At 43.0% G+C, this 15,330-nt stretch overlaps 3 protein-coding genes and 1 non-coding gene across 12 annotated transcripts in view; 3 read left to right on the top strand and 1 right to left on the bottom strand.

Moving 5' to 3' along the window:
• The window catches only part of LOC100541529 (liprin-beta-1), an 11,831-nt gene extending 5,088 nt beyond the window's left edge, over positions 1-6,743 (top strand). For 5 of the 6 annotated variants that reach the window (XM_031556088.1, XM_031556089.1, XM_031556092.1 and 2 more), the window contains 21 exons: positions 139-159; positions 438-458; positions 553-573; positions 703-723; positions 938-958; positions 1,392-1,412; positions 1,555-1,575; positions 1,799-1,819; positions 2,596-2,616; positions 2,788-2,808; positions 2,887-2,907; positions 3,364-3,384; positions 3,712-3,732; positions 3,968-3,988; positions 4,469-4,489; positions 4,657-4,677; positions 4,931-4,951; positions 5,474-5,494; positions 5,733-5,756; positions 5,844-5,864; positions 6,053-6,501. In XM_031556088.1, the coding sequence (XP_031411948.1) occupies positions 139-159; positions 438-458; positions 553-573; positions 703-723; positions 938-958; positions 1,392-1,412; positions 1,555-1,575; positions 1,799-1,819; positions 2,596-2,616; positions 2,788-2,808; positions 2,887-2,907; positions 3,364-3,384; positions 3,712-3,732; positions 3,968-3,988; positions 4,469-4,489; positions 4,657-4,677; positions 4,931-4,951; positions 5,474-5,494; positions 5,733-5,756; positions 5,844-5,864; positions 6,053-6,261 (632 nt within the window). In that variant the 3' untranslated portion in view covers positions 6,262-6,501. Of the gene's footprint in view, positions 1-138; positions 160-437; positions 459-552; positions 574-702; positions 724-937; positions 959-1,391; positions 1,413-1,554; positions 1,576-1,798; positions 1,820-2,595; positions 2,617-2,787; positions 2,809-2,886; positions 2,908-3,363; positions 3,385-3,711; positions 3,733-3,967; positions 3,989-4,468; positions 4,490-4,656; positions 4,678-4,930; positions 4,952-5,473; positions 5,495-5,732; positions 5,757-5,843; positions 5,865-6,052; positions 6,502-6,633 lie in introns of those variants that run through there. The other variant, XM_031556093.1, reaches the window with a different exon arrangement.
• On the top strand, positions 6,705-10,008 carry LOC116217284 (butyrophilin subfamily 1 member A1-like). Its single transcript, XM_031556094.1, has 5 exons — positions 6,705-6,788; positions 6,991-7,011; positions 7,472-7,492; positions 7,585-7,605; positions 7,868-10,008. The coding sequence occupies exons 1-5, from the start codon at positions 6,734-6,736 to the stop codon at positions 8,377-8,379; spliced, it is 630 nt and encodes a 209-aa protein (XP_031411954.1). The 5' UTR covers positions 6,705-6,733; the 3' UTR covers positions 8,380-10,008.
• A 666-nt stretch (positions 10,009-10,674) lies between these two features.
• Positions 10,675-15,085, top strand: BTN2 (zinc finger protein RFP). Of its 4 annotated transcripts, XM_010720613.3 has the most exons (11): positions 10,675-10,872; positions 11,100-11,237; positions 11,350-11,475; positions 11,575-11,962; positions 12,109-12,204; positions 12,283-12,513; positions 12,623-12,645; positions 12,995-13,110; positions 13,381-13,440; positions 13,686-13,750; positions 14,942-15,085. In XM_010720613.3, exons 4-11 carry the CDS (start codon positions 11,612-11,614, stop codon positions 15,038-15,040), a joined length of 1,041 nt encoding a protein of 346 aa, XP_010718915.1. In that variant the 5' UTR covers positions 10,675-10,872; positions 11,100-11,237; positions 11,350-11,475; positions 11,575-11,611; the 3' UTR covers positions 15,041-15,085. The 4 variants fall into 4 exon arrangements, 3 of the variants coding, with proteins under 3 accessions (XP_010718915.1, XP_010718912.1, XP_010718914.1); XR_004161634.1 differs by lacking the exon at positions 14,942-15,085 and having other exon boundaries at positions 10,676-10,872; positions 13,247-13,440; positions 13,686-13,725; XM_010720610.3 differs by lacking the exon at positions 14,942-15,085 and having other exon boundaries at positions 10,677-10,872; positions 13,686-14,935.
• TRNAL-AAG lies at positions 14,978-15,059 on the bottom strand. Its single transcript has one exon. It is a non-coding gene; the product is annotated as a tRNA-Leu (tRNA).
• Positions 15,086-15,330: the final 245 nt, after the last annotated feature.

Here is a 15,330-nt window from a genome sequence, read left to right as displayed (position 1 = left end):
AAATGGGGGGAGGGGGAAAGGATGAAATGGGTAAAATATTGAACAAAAAGTTTAGAGAATGGAGGAAAATAAATGATAATTTTGGTTGGATTTGGGCTGCTCTGCATTCCTCCGTTTATTTTCTCTCTTTGCTTTCAGGTGACGTTGACTCCAAGCTCAGTGAGTGGAGCTGCTCTTCCTCCCCCATATTTAAGAATATTTTGGGTATTTTTAAGGCTATTTAAGAATATTTGGATTTTTTTCTCTGAAAAATTAATTTCTGGTCTGTGGGAAACGTGGGGTTTATTTTTGAGGATGGAGTAAATGTCCCAGAAAAGTGGGATTTGGGCTTTTATAGGCTGGGAGGTGAAAAGCAACGATCTGAGTGTGTTGTGGCCAACAGATGGAGGAAAATAAGACAATTATTACTAATTTTCTTCTTTTTCTTTTCTTCCCAGAGGAACGCGATAGGAAAATCAGTGAGTGTCACTTTTTTGGGGCCAAAACCCTTTAATTTGGGGAAGGGATCACTGATACAAGTGGTTAATCCTGTTGATTTTTCCCCCTTTGCAGCCAAACTCTCAGCAGAAATACGTAAGTCCTTTTCTTCCCCAATCTGAACCATTTCTTTGTATTCTCAGACTTCCATTTTTTTGCTGTTTTAATTAAAATAATGGCTTTTTTTTGTTTGTTTGTTTTATTTTTTTTTTCCCTATTTGATAGGCAGACTGACTGCAGTGCTGGGTGAGTGGTGCCATTAAATCCATGCATGGTTTTCGGCTGAAAGCCCTTAAAAATGGGAACTCTGCACCTAGACAGCTTATTTCTGTGCTTAGCTTCATTTGTAATAGAATAAAAATGGGGGGAAATGGGCAAAATGAACACTGCATTGAGGGCAACAGGGCACCATGTAAAAATATATATTTTAACCTTTTTTCCTTCTTTTTTTCCCATTTAGGGGACCGTGACTCAAAGCTCCGTGAGTGCCTTTTTCCTCCTGATTAAAATCTGAGTGAAGACGTGGATTTTCTTCAATGTGCCCCTAAAATCTCTCCTTTTCAGCACAGTTTTTCCCAAACTTTGCGTTTCTCCACCCAACCCCTTACACTGATCCTAAATGGGTGTCGTGCCTGAATTGGTGGCTTTCTTCCCTATTTCCTGCCCTGCTTAATTACAGTATTATGTTTTTACGACATGATTTTATGGCATATTTTGTGCTATAATGTCCTATTTTGTGCTATAATGCCCATACACCTTATTACCATTACCTGCCCTGTCTGTGAATCAGAAGATATATTTAATATAAAACAGATATCTCTATCGACTTCTGAAATGACTTCTGAATGACTTCATTTCTGAAGGGAAACCGAGGGATCTGATTTAAAATAAACTTTAATTTTATCCATTTTTAGGCAAACTGACGGCAGAACTCGGTAAGCCATTTTCTTCCCCATTCCCATAAAATAAACAAAATTATTTATGGATGGATGGGAATAAACCAGTTAATAGAGGTCAGAATGATCTGAAAACTGATCAAAATCTGCTTTTACTCATTTTTCTTCCTCTTTTTTGTAGCTAAGTGCGATGCAACCATCAGTAAGTGCTGCTCCCTGTGGGGGTACCTCCACCTTTGGGTGATTTTCTGCTGTTTCAGCACTGAAATGAGTCCAGAATTCCTTAAATCCAACAAAATTTGGGTCACTCGAAGGAATCTTTGCAGATATGGGGGAAATCAAGGCCAAATTTTGAAGGGGGGGAGGGAAAATCTCGGGGGTGTGTCAGAAATCCAATGGGATCTGATGGTATTTTCTGCTCTCAGGACTATTTACAGTGGAGCTCGGTAAGTCAATTTCCTTTTTGTGTGTCTTTTTTTAATTATTCTTTATTAGTAGTATTATATATCAATATTATTATTGCTGTTCATACACATTGTTGTACATTTATTTATTTATGCCTTTTTCCATAACATATTTTTATTATTATTTTTATTTATTAGCATACATCGATGTCTGCCTTATGCATATTATTATATTTATTATTATTATTGGATAGTATATATATAATGTATTATATATTACGTAATAATATAATACATTATATATATATTATATAATAATATAATATATTCTACATTATATTTTATATTTCATATTATATGAATATAAAATATTGTATATTATTATATATTATGTTTATTATGTACTATATGCTATATATACTCTATATATGCTTATATATTATTATATATTACAATAATATATATAGTATATATTAATCATGCAATATGAAATATAATGTATATATAATGATGTAATATCTAATATATGTAATATATATATTATAATACACATAAATTATATTATTATTATTATTATAACACATTTAATTATTTCTGCCTCTTTCCGCGTGTTTCATTGATTAAAATCTAAATCCTAAAGGCAGAAGTAAAGAAGATGAAAATCCCCCAAATTAACACCAAATAATTGGAGCTATGGATCATATCCATCAAAGCAAATTCGCCTTCAGTCCACGTCAGGAAATTAATGATAAAAAGGTTTAAATTTGGAATGCACCAACGATGGCAAATAACCCCCAGTGGCTTTTCTCTTCTTGTAGGAGAGCGTCACACCAAAATAGGTACGTGAGGTGTTTGCTTCCATCATTTGAAAGGAGGAAATTGCATCAATAAATCCTCTGTCCAATGTGAAGCTGGGATCAGGTTACTGATAAATCACCATCAATTGTCTGTGAATTAACAGAAAAAAGGCTAAATTTGAAAATAATATTTTTTTCCGTCTCTCTTTTAAGGGGAACTCACTGCAGAAGTTGGTAAGTCTCTTTCCCATCAATGTAAGCAAAAATGGCTCATCAGATATATAATAATCCCTTATTTCTGCTTATTTTTAGGGGACTACAGTAGGAAACTTCGTAAGTGCCTTTAATTTTCCCCTTTAAGAGCTAAACATATTGAATTTTTTTGATGCTTCAATGTGCTGCAGCCACCAAAAATGTTTTAGTTCTAAAGGAGATGAGTATCAAACCTGAGCACCATCATTTTGGGGGGCTGAGATTTGTGGAATTTGGGTTTTTAGTGTGAAAATGCCTCTGGGTTTCTGTGCATGAGCTCAGGGAAACACAACCAAGACTTCCCAGTAGGAGACCCCAAAATGTTTCTACCTGAGGCCTTTTCCCATTGGGAATTTTATTCTTTAAATCCATATTTCTGCACATTTGAGTGTCACTCATTAAATATCACTATTTTGGCAATGTTGAGAAGATGTACAGATATATCAATATTATTTAATCTGGAGGTGTTTGTGTTGGTCAGTGATGGCATCAGGAAAAGATCTGAATCACTGAATCCCCATTTCTTCTCTCTTTAAGGGAAACACGCGGCAGAACTCGGTAAGGAAATTCCCTCCTTGGGTTTGTTTTTCTCTTTTGGGGGGATTTTTTCTGTCTTCTTTCCTCCTCCTTTCCTCCTCCATTCCTTCCTTTTTCCTTCAGGTTGATTTGGGGTTGTTTACTTTCACACTTTTCAAGTTTTGAATGGGATGGGGGCATTTTCTGTTTGACTCACATTTCAAATCAAAGGCTCAAATGAATAAATAGACCCCAAAAACGCAGATTTTGAGCCAAAAAAAAAATCACCTCAAAATGAACCTCAATGTCTGCACTGTGGGCTGAGCACAGCTAGGCTCTAATTTCTCTTTATTTCTCTCTTATTTATAGAGGAACGCGATCTGAAAATCAGTAAGTGTCAACCCAAAGCCACTTTGGGCTGTGCTGGGCTTCATCCCCACAACGTGAATTTTATAAATTAAATATACATATATTTATAATTCTTTATATTTTATATATTTAGTATCAACAGTATTTTAAAAAAAAATAAAATAACTCAAGAATCTTAGGGTCAGTAGTAACACGATGATGCAGTGTGGATACAAAAGCAGTAATTCCTATTTCTTCATCCCTTTTTTCCTTCTAGGGGAACAGGAAGCAGAGATAAGTGAGTGTTATTTTCTGTATTTTATGATGGAAAAGTTATTTCTCTGTAATATAAAAAAATAAACTCAACTATTTGAGGGTTTTTTGGCTTAACCCAAATGCGGAGTACTTGAAATCGTACATACTGAACAGAGAATTTTCCATAGAAAAAAACCCAGCAATTTGGGGCTGGAAGGAAACAGTTCCACTTCCTTGCTGAAAAGTGAATGAAAAGGGAAAAAAAAAAAATCATAAAAATTGAGGTTTTTTTCCCTGATGAATCTGTCATGAAATGGTTTGGGTTCCACGTGGGAACCTGAATGGTGATGTCAACACTTTGTTTTGGGTTCAGCCCAACAGAATCTGTCTCTCAGTCCTTTATTTCTGTATCACCGGTGTTAGAAAGCACTGTTTTGAAATAATATTTTTTTCAATTAATTTTTCTTTTCTTTTTGTTTCCTTTTTTTTTTTTTTCCCCTTTTTCTCCCTGTTTTGCTTTCAGGGCGCCTCACTGAGCTGCTTGGTAAGTGCATTTCCTTCCTTCCATCTGTAAATCCAGCAAGAAAACAAAACATATTTTTGGGGGGAAGGAGGGGATAAAACACAATATTAATGAAATCAGTGCTTTGGAAAATGTGTAATTATTATTCTTCCTGGAAATGAATGCTTCCTTTTCCCTTCTGTTTGCAGAGGACCGCGATTCCGATGCCCGTAAGTCCCTTTGTTGGTCCTACAGCTGTGATTCCTCCAATGGGAAATGCAAAATTTCTGAGTCTGCCCCCAAAATGTCCTTTTTGAGACTACAAGAGATGGGAAAAGAAGGAGAAATGTCCTTATTTATGTATCTCCTTGTTTATGTGCAAAACTGGGTGACTCTTTTCTGCCGAGCGCGTTAGGAAGAAATACGCAAAACGGGAGGAAATGAAATTTATTCATTTTCATTGTTTTTCTGTTTAATTTTTAGGAGAACAGGACGTCCTCATTAGTAAGTGGCACTTTGGTTTGCTAAGAAATTCTGGGGATGTTTGGGTGTAAGCACCGCGATTGCTGCCACTGTTGGGGCTTTGTGTTGTGGCAAAAATGGAATTACTTCAACAGAAAGAGGAGCAGAATGGAATTATTTAGAAAATGGGAATAAATTGAGTTGTTTGGAAAAAGATGGTGGAATAGAATGGAAGCATTGGGGAAAAAAGTGAAATAGAATGGAATTATTCTTAAAAAAATGGAATGGAATTTGGGAAAGGGAAAAGGAAAATGGAATGGAATTATTTGGGGGCAAAAGGGGAAATGGGATGGAATTGTTTGGGGGAGGAAAGGGGAAATTGAATGATTTGGGGGGGAAATGGAGAAATGGAATGGAAGTATTTTAAAAATACAGAATTGTGAAGGTTTCAGCCCATCTCAGAGGGTTTGGTGTCCTTGAGTTCCCCCACCGTGACCCACTGAGCATCCTTGGGTTGGCAGCAAATTTACTGCTGACACCAAATTCTGTTTTCTCCTTTTTAAGGGAAACTGTCAGAAGAGCTCGGTGAGTTATTTCCATTTCTTCCACAAAACTGATTTTGGATGTTCTTTTTGTGTGTTTTCCTGCTTTGTCTCATGGTGTTTTAAGAGAGAACTGCAGAAGGAATGGGACAAAGGGTGCAGAGGATCTTAGGGATAAATAACAGGGAAAACAGGGATGGGATAGCAATGAATTGGTGCAATAATCCATGGCACGAAAGGTGATTGTGTGATTCACATTTTGCTTTTTCTCTTCTCTTTAGAGGAATTAAGGGGTCAGGAAGTTGGTAAGTAAGATTCCTCCCCCTCTCCTCCACCTAAAAAATAAGATGTGATTTGGATTTTGATCTTTTTTTCTCCCTTTATATTCCTAGAGGAGAGTGAACCAGAGAGGGGTGAGCATCATTGCCTTTCTATTGCTGGAAAACCTTTTGCCTGAAGGAATCTCCCATAAGCATGCTGATGGGATGGGAATTCTGCAGCAGCCCTTGTTCTGATGCACAATTATTATCATTTCTTCATCTTCTATACACAGAAATAGACAGACTTTTCCTTTTTTCTCTCTTTTTCCCTTTTTTTTTAGAAGAACATGATGCCAAAATTGGTACGTGTCCATCTCCTCCCGTATTTGTGGTGTCTTCAGGAAGTCTGGTGGTGTCGTTTGGGATTGATTGGGTTGAGGATTTGTTTGTGATGGAATCTGGGGGAGGATTCAGGTGCCCAAACACAGCATCAGGTCCCATCTCGTGTTCTCCTGTGGGCTTGGATCCCTGGATACCTAAGAATACCTGAAATCCATAATATCCCATTAGAAGTAACACACCCATCAATGATATATCCACAGAATACAAGGGAATAGACTACATTTACTTTAGATCCCATTTTCAGGTTAACCATGGAAAAAATACCCAATGATTGAATGTCACAATTCAGGGATCCCATGTGCGAAATCAGGACTTTTACTTTAATTATAAGAAAAAATGAAATTCACTGTTTTTATTCTCTTCTAAGTTGAACTCTCCGCAGAAGTTGGTGAGTATTTTTCTGCCCTCCAGCAAAACCAATGCATGCAGTTTGCAGTCTGTTTTGGATATATGTCATATGTGGATATATAACCTATATGTTATAACAACTCTGGTTTCTTTTTCTCCTTCTTTTCTTCAGAAAAACAAGAGAGAAGAATTGGTGAGTATCAAGCTTCTCTCCCAGAAGTGGACTTTGATGTGTTGGGAAGATCTGTACCACCACGTTGGTGCCAGACTTAATGGAAATCCTTTATTTTTTCCTTATGTTTTCAGATGAACTCACTGCAGAGCTTGGTAAGTCATGATTATAACTCATAACCAGTTATAATGCTGTTTTTATACATATTTTTATATATAATATAGATATTATATGTTGTTATTATAATTCATAATGAGTTACCATAAAGAAATATGGGTTTGCTTTGAGAGCCAAATCTTAGGAAGTCATAACATAAGAGAAGAGGATAATAACCATTTCTGTTGTTCCTCTTTTCAGAGCACTACAAAGCAAAAGCAAGTGAGTTTCTCCTTCCTCATCTTCAGCACGTGAGAGATTTTGGGGGCTTTTGGGACAGCTGTGGAGATTTACACATAGAACAACACAAGATGAGAAGGCACAGTTTGTTAACCTGAATTCAAACTGGTTTGAAATTGGAGAAATTTCAGAATAAATCATCTCCCCAATACCTAATTATATGATGGGATTAATTACAACTTTCCCAGGAGAGGAACGTTGAATTTTTTCATGCCTCCATCAAGCATGAAGTCCATCAGGCTTAACCTTACGGCTTAAAGAACTGTTCATTTTTTCATTTAACCCCCATGTCAGTTAAAAAGATGGACTTCTGCATCACAGAAATAGCCCACAAATGGTCAAAAAGTGGGTCATGAATTTCCAGAGCACCCACACGCCTTCCTCAGTGAATCGGAAAAAATAAAATAAAATTAAAACTAACTAATTTATTTTTTCTTTTTAGGAAAATGTTTTGAGGAACACAGTAAGTGCCCTTTTCTCCCTTCTTTAAGCATCACTTTTCATTTTAAGTTTGTGATACAGTTAATAATCCACCTTCTTATTATGCATTTTTAGGAAGAAGCGAAGAAAAGTTGGGTAAGTCATTTGGTTAATTGGGTTTCTGCTTGCAGACCCCATCCAGGAGCTCGTGTCCTTTAAACGTCTGCACTGTAGAAATATCCAGATTAGACATGTAGGTGGGACATATCGGACCTCTGTGGAGGTATTGGAGACCCCATTTATGTGTAGGGGAAGTAGAACATCAAGCTATCAAGCCTTGAGCTCCACAAAGACAAGCCACCCTATTAGAACTCAAGCAAAGTTGAGTTAAATAGATTTAATTCTTTCTTTTCCATAGTAAACGTGACTCTGGACCCAGAGACGGCCCACCCTCGCCTCATCCTCTCCGAGGACCAGAAGAGTGTCCGATGGGAATACAGCCTGCAGGAATCCCCCGACGGCCCCGAGCGCTTCGACGCCGATCCCTGCGTGCTGGGCTGTGAAACCTTCACCTCTGGGAGGCACTGCTGGGTGGTGGATCTCACAGAAGGGCAGTACTGCGCCGTTGGGGTCAGCAGGGAGTCCGTTCCGAGGAAAGGAGCCACCAGCTTTAACCCTGATGAAGGGATCTGGGCTGTGCAGCAATGGGGGTTCAAGAACAGAGCCCTCACCTCCCCTCCGACCCCACTGAACCTCCCAAGGGTTCCCAAAAAGATCCGCATCTCTCTGGACTACGAATGGGGTGAGGTGGCGTTTTTTGATGCGGAGAACCAAATCCCCATCTTCACTTTTCCTCTGACCTCCTTCGGTGGGGAGCGGCTCCGGCCGTGGTTCTGGGTGGAGCTGGGCTCTCTCTCATTGCCCCGATAACCCCGGAATCCCTGGAGGTGCCTTACAGCAGCTCTTCGAAACCAGGGTGGAAAAACTCTCAGGAAAAAGCAGCATCAAAACCTCATTCTCCCCCTTCCCAATCAACCGTCGTCACGCAAAGGAAAGAAAATTCATCCTCAACACCATCAGCATCCTCCGTGTGTCATGTCTGGTGGTCCCCATTGACGTATGGGGTGGCTCCTGTTGGTGTCTGGTGGCCCCTACTGACATGAGGTGGCCCCCATTGACATAAAATGGCCTCTGTTGACATGAGGTGGCCCCCACTGATGTATGGTGGCCCCCCATTGACATGAGGTGGTCCCAATTGATACAAGGTAGCCTCCATTGACATGAGGTGGCCCCCATTGATCTATGGTGGCCCCCATTGACATATGGGGTGGCTCCTGTTGGTGTCTGGTGCCCCCTCTTGACATGAGGTGGCCCCCACTGACGTATGGTGTCTCCCATTGATGTATGGGGTGGCTCCTGTTGATGTCTGGTGCCCCCTATTGACATGAGGTGGCCCCCACTGACATGAGGTGGCTCCCATTGATGTATGGGGTGGCTCCTGTTGGTGTCCGGTGCCCCCCCATTGAGGTGAGGTGGCCCCCATTGACATGAAGTGACCCCCCCATTGACGTATGGTGGCCCCCATTGACATGAGGCGGCCTCTATTAACATATAGGGTGGCTCCTATTGGTGTCTGGTGGCCCCTCATTGACATGAGGCGGCCTCTATTGACATATAGAATGGCTCCTGTTGATGTCTGGTGCCCCCCCATTGACATAGGGTGGCCCCTATAACCAGCCCCTGGATCCAATGCCTCCTGAATGCAGTTCCAACCTCTAGGGACATTAAACAACCCATAGAGAGGATGGGGTCCTCTTTGGTCTGATGGAGAGAGGTGGGCACCAGCGTAAGTTGCTGCCTACATCACCACTGGTGTTTTGTCTCAGCAGCTGGTGTAAATTTCTGCCACGTGGGGTTTTCTGTAGTAAGCAAAGAAGCTCTGCTGGTGGGCAGCTTGTCTCCTCTCTTTTTGCAAAAAGCAAAATACAATACATGCACCCCGCTATCCACGTGGCCATCTCTCTCCATCAGCTGTTGAAGGAGAAATCTGTGCTCAGAAGAGATGAAATTGGGCTGAGATTTGGCTTGGGAAGATGATCTGGTTCCAACCAGAGTCCAGGAGACTTTGGGGAATGCATGAGTCCTATGGGAGAATGGATAACCCTTCATCCAAGAGCAAGCTGGCACGATGCTCTGGGGTGAAAACCCATAACGCCACGTAGTTTTAAGGTTTGGGGTGACTTACACTCTGCAGCTGTGCTTCCAGCAAGGCATTGGGAGCCCTAAACCCATGGAGAAGTCAAACCTGTGCTTGAATCCATTGTGGGCCCAGCTGCAATGGGAAGCAGGCAATTATGGACATCACTGAAGTCACCCCAAGCTTTGGGGAACTTTGGTTTTCACCTTTCGCTGCACTTTAATAGAATTTCTTGTCAATGTCTGCGTGTTCTTGGCCACCTGTTTAAAAAAATAATGATTAAATCTTGGCTTTTGCCCCATTTTGGGATGGGCAGCTGGTGGTTCCCAGCTCACAATAAACCACTTGAGACTCTCCAGAGACTTTGTTTCTTTTTCCGGCTGGTTCCACATGGGGCTCTCCAGCCCCTCTGCAGCTCATAGACTTTTCTTCGCAGCATCTGCTCCACCTATTGCTGAAAAAGGGGAAATTTGAGATAGATCCCATTTTGTGAGCATCTCCCACCTGTGGGTAATGCTCAGAGCTCTCAGCCCTGTGGGTTTAATTTCTCTTTCTGCAGCTTATTGGGTCGGGAACCTTCATTATTGCAATAATTAGGGATGGGATAGGGGAGGCAGGAGAGGATCCAAGCAGGGAAAAGGGGAGGGGAAGGACATACCATATGTGTCTGACAGCCTTCAGATTGGAGCAGCTAAAGGAGCAGCTCAGAATACCATCCCTCCCTACGTCAAAGCAGAAATGAAGGCAAAAGTAATGGTTATTTAAATATATATATTTTTTAATTGACTATCAACACAGCAAGTGGCACAGAGGTTGGGTAACGCTGTGTGGTTGGTTTTGATGCAACTCAAAATTGCAATTAGGAGTTCCTGTGCTAAGTGATAAGGAAAAAAAAAAAAAAAAAAGATGAAAAATGAGATTAGAAGCCGCCCAGCTGTTTAATTAAAGCAATTTGGTGAATGTTGTGCTAATGTGCTGCAAATGCCCCCATCTCTCCTGGAAACTGAGGATATTTTCCCCTATGGCCAACAATGACAGAGCATTTTAAGCCCAAAGCTTCATCCAGCCAAATTCCACAATGGAGACACAGATCTGCAGGGAGATTCCAGACAGCACATTCTGTGTTTCCTTAAATAGGGCTGATATTTCCCTCTGTCCCACATGTGATCCATCTGAGCTCACACAGCCCTTAAAAATCTGCAAGGATCTTGTTCTGCTGCCTGACGGTGAGTGTCTTTTTGGGGCTGTTTGGCACCATTTTGGCAACAGGAGGTGTCAACGTCACCCTGAGTTCTTCCAGAGTTCTATGAAAAGCTTTAAAATTGGGTTTTTGCACTTTTTCCATCATCTACCTGTAGGGAGCAAGCTGTTATTGAGGGGAGATGTGCTTTCAGGAGGGTTTGGGTTCTGGTTTGGGGGATATTTGGCATATAAAGATGGTTTCCACCTCCAGGATGAGCCTTGGAAAGGAGAGTTTTGTTGGCTGTCCCGTTGCCTTTCTTCCTACAAAGCAGGCTGCTTCCCAGACCCTTGGGAAGGCTGCACCAAAATCTCTTCTAGCAGATCACAACAAGAAGGCACAAAGAAGGAGGTTAGAAATCAAGTTTTTGGGGTTGAAATGGGGGTGGGAAGGTCAGAATTTGATATTTTGGGGTTGAAATCTGAGTAGGATGATTGGATCTTTCTCCTTTGTCCATATCAAGACCGGAGACACAAATCTGAGATGTCAAACTGCACGATGGAGCCTTAAGTAGGACGAACTTCAGGCCAGATGCCCAAGAGAGGTGTTAAATTTTGGTTAAAGCCCACACCAGTAGCAATAGAAAGAAGTGAGTGATTCATCCCTTCTAGAACTCAACTTTTAGAAGAAATTAAGGAAGGAATCCTGCTTCTATGTTGAACCCTTCTGTATTTTCACCCCGGGGCAGGGAAGGGGGATTGCAAGAGATTGGAGACCACACCACCATGGCCTCTGCTGCTTCTAGAGCAAAGGAAAAGGGAGAGGAGGGCTCCCACCACCCCATCCCAGAGCATCGGATGGACGATGGATGTGGAGGTGGCACACGGCCGGAGCGAGGTCGGCTCGGAGATCCCGAGGTCATCAGCCACCGAAACCACCTCAAGAAAGGGAATTTCCAAACAAAACTCCATTTGGAGCACCTGGCAGAGAAGCTGAAGCTTTTGGGGCTGGATGGAGACAGAGGGGAGAAGGAGAAACTCTGCTTGTGGCACAAGAGGACGTTCCTCTCCAATGGACCACGGGATGATGGAGGTCCCACTGGAGCCCCCATAAAGGAATCGGTGCAGGAGGACGGGGTCAGCCCTGTGTTATCCCCTAAAGTCCTGTTTTATCCTTCATGTCCACGCTGCAAATTTCTTCTCTGCAAAATCCAACGCATTGCATCTCTTCCCTTCTTTCTCCCACCACAATATCCTCCCCAAACTCCTTTTTCTTCCTCCAGGAGCAGATTTGCTGCAATTTGGAGAACCTCAAGAAACAAAAGAAGGAGCTCTTAGAACTCAAAATGAGCGGAGAGAAGCGATGCCAAGACTTTCTGGTAAGAAGATGTTGCCTTCAAGTTGGAAAAACAGACGTTATTGGGGGATCCATGTTGTTGCTTTTCCACATCCTATAGACACGGACGGAGGCTGAAAGGCAGAAAATTGTGTCAGAATTCCGTCAGCTCCGCCATTTTCTGAAGGAGAAGGAGGTGATGCTTCTGGCACAGCTGGGAGAGCTTGACAGGGCTGTGCTGAGGAGGCAGGAGGAGGAGGAGGCCAAGGTGGAGGGGGACATTTCTCTCCTAAGCATCCTCATCTGTGAGATGGAGGAGAAACTCAAGCGACCCACACGTGAATTCCTACAGGTTGGATTCCTAAGGGTTGGATACTCCATTGGATCCTCTCCCTTCTTGACCAACCTTCTCCAAAGTTGGGGCAGATTGAACCATTTTTTCCCATCTCTTTCAATTCCAGGATGCCAGAAGCACACTGGACAGGTAGGTGCTCCTTCAACCTCATTCAGTGGGGTGGGAAGGGTTCCCCATCACACCCCCATGGATTCTAGCACAGAAATGAGAAATGTGTGTGATTCAGGCAAGGTTGGAAGTCCCATGGGGATCAAAAAGTGCCCCTGGATCCCAATGTAGGAATGGCCCCAGAAAAAGACCTCATGGCCACTGGGGTGACCCAAGGGGCCGCATTCTGTATGGAGCTGGTTGGCATCCCCAAACCTGTGACAAACGGACATCTTGGGGTCAACCATTTCATCTGCCATCCCCACACCACCAGAGGTCCCCACATCTCAACCTGACCACCAGTCCCAGCACTGATGAGATTTGTGTCCAGGTGGGATATGGGCAGAACTCAAAGGACGATGGAGAACTTTGCAGATGTGGAACGGAGGCTCCGTGTCATCTCCCAACAAAATAAAATCCTCAAGGAGACACTGGGGAGATTTCAAGGTATTGTGGACCACAATATTCCTACCACGTAGAAGTTGCTCTGTACTAAATTTTGGGTTTTGTTGTTGTTTTTAATAGGAGCTGTATATACTGTTGGAAACAATTTGCATTAACTCACGCTATCAATCATTTTTAGGCCTAAGAGCATCTGTCTTTTAGAACAAAATCCCACAGACCCCATATAAAATCCTGCACAGATATCCATAAAAAACACGGTGGGAACTGAAGCAAGATGTGGGACATGACATCCAACCTTCTGTTCATCCCCAGATCTTTTACCATCTGAGCTGGAGAAGGAGGAAGGAGCATCTGTAGGAGAAGAGGGCAAAGGTGAGTCCTGAAAGAAAGCATTTTCCTTTTGCTCCACTGGTCTTTTTTTAGCCAAAATACTGCTTCAGAGCATCTGGAAAACAATGGTTTTGAGCTCATATTGAGTTTCCTAAAGATATTAAGGAGCTTTCCCATATTTCAGCAAAGGTTTTTCTGAGCTCGAACATCGCTGATCCCAAAACAGATTTGGGGTGCTGCTCCAGTTTTAGGGTGATGCTCAGCCATTTCTTTTCCATCCCTAACAGCATTTGTCACCCTGGACCCAAACACTGCCACTGCAGGGCTCGTCCTGTCCCGGGACCGACGTGGGGTGAGATGGATGGATATAGGGCACAACGTGTCCCCTTGTCCCCAGCGCTTCGATGTCTCCTGCTGTGTGCTGGGCTGTCGGGGTTTCACCTCAGGGAGGCACTTTTGGGATGTGGAGGTGATGGGTGGTGGCACGTGGGCACTTGGGGTGGCATGCAGCTCTGTGCCCAGGAAGGGTTGGCTCACTTTCCACCCCGATTATGGGATTTGGGCTATGGGATGCTGTAGGAACCGCTTCCGAGCTTTCACATCTCCCCCAACCGCCCTCCCCATCGGTGGGAATCCCAACAGGATTCGAGTGGTGTTAGATTATGGAGGGGGACAGGTGGCTTTCTACCTCGCTGCCCAAAAAAATCCCATATTTGCTTTCCAAAATGCTTCTTTTTGTGGGGAGAGCATCTTCCCCTTCTTCTGGGTGGGCAGAGAATCCCACCTCCACCTCTGCCCCTGAGAGAAGGAAAAGGGAGGTCTGAAATTTTGGGGTGAGCATCTCCATCAGCTCATCTGCAGTACAATGGGATCTTCCAGTCTTTGGGTTTTGTGCTCGTTGTGCCATTATTTTTATGGCATCCTAAGATGGTGCTGTATTATTTTTATGACATTGTAAGAGGATGGAGCAGAAAATTTGTCACAAATTAACAAGGGGAAAAAAAAAAAAAAACAGCAAATCAAAACATGGAATTTTCTTGTTGTGTTTAATGGGATCCAGGGTTGGGGGAAGGACCACAGCTCTAGATGCTGTGGGATCATTTCTCTGTGTTCCCTGGGGACTTGGGGTGACGTGGAGGGGACAGAGGGGGGCTGTAGGGTAACAGCATTTGGCAGATTCGGGTCTTTCCGTCCCATGTTTGGGATTCAGATGCACCTTTATTTGGGGGGGGCAGAAACCCCTCCTGTGCCTCTTTTTGGGTTTCTCCATCCCTCACAACGTGTGGTGGAAGTGAAAAAGAAACAGAAATTCTGCCCAAACCCACGGGTTTTGTGGAATAACCGAAGTGAAAGTGAAACCCAGCCGGGACTGGGCTGCAGCCCATGAGCATTTCTCCTGATTTCTCCAACCACCCACAGCTTGCAGGGACCAGCAGCACTTCCAGAGAGTTTCTGGGGGCTGGTGGTGCAAGATTACAGCACGAAGCAGCTGAGAGAGATGGGAATTTGCAGATATTTGCCCCTGATGAATTCCCTTTTCCAGCTGTGCTCCCCACGGGAAGCCCCAAAAACGTCTTTCTGGCAGCGGTGGGATTCGAACCCACGCCCCCGAAGAGACTGGAGCCTTAATCCAGCGCCTTAGACCGCTCGGCCACGCTACCCAGTTGAAAACCCCAAAATCTCGATGGAAAATGAGAAGAAAAAAAAGAAAGAAAAAAAATTAAAAAAAAATAATAAAAAAGGGAATTTCCGCTGAATTCACACCGGAGCGGCTTTGGTGTTTTCTGCCCAAAGCGCTGCGCTTTGTTTTGCCCACCTGCAGCACAGCAAAACGTTTTTGGTGGCACAAAGAAGCGTTTCTTCCGTGCTGCTTCTATTTGCTCCGCCCCACAGAAGGGGATACACACCAACACCAACCCCCCCATTGGGGGG

This window comes from Meleagris gallopavo, chromosome 18 (genome assembly GCF_000146605.3).
Source record: "Meleagris gallopavo isolate NT-WF06-2002-E0010 breed Aviagen turkey brand Nicholas breeding stock chromosome 18, Turkey_5.1, whole genome shotgun sequence".
NCBI classification, from domain to species: Eukaryota; Metazoa; Chordata; class Aves; order Galliformes; family Phasianidae; genus Meleagris; species Meleagris gallopavo.
This window is presented reverse-complemented; position numbering and strand designations above follow the sequence as displayed.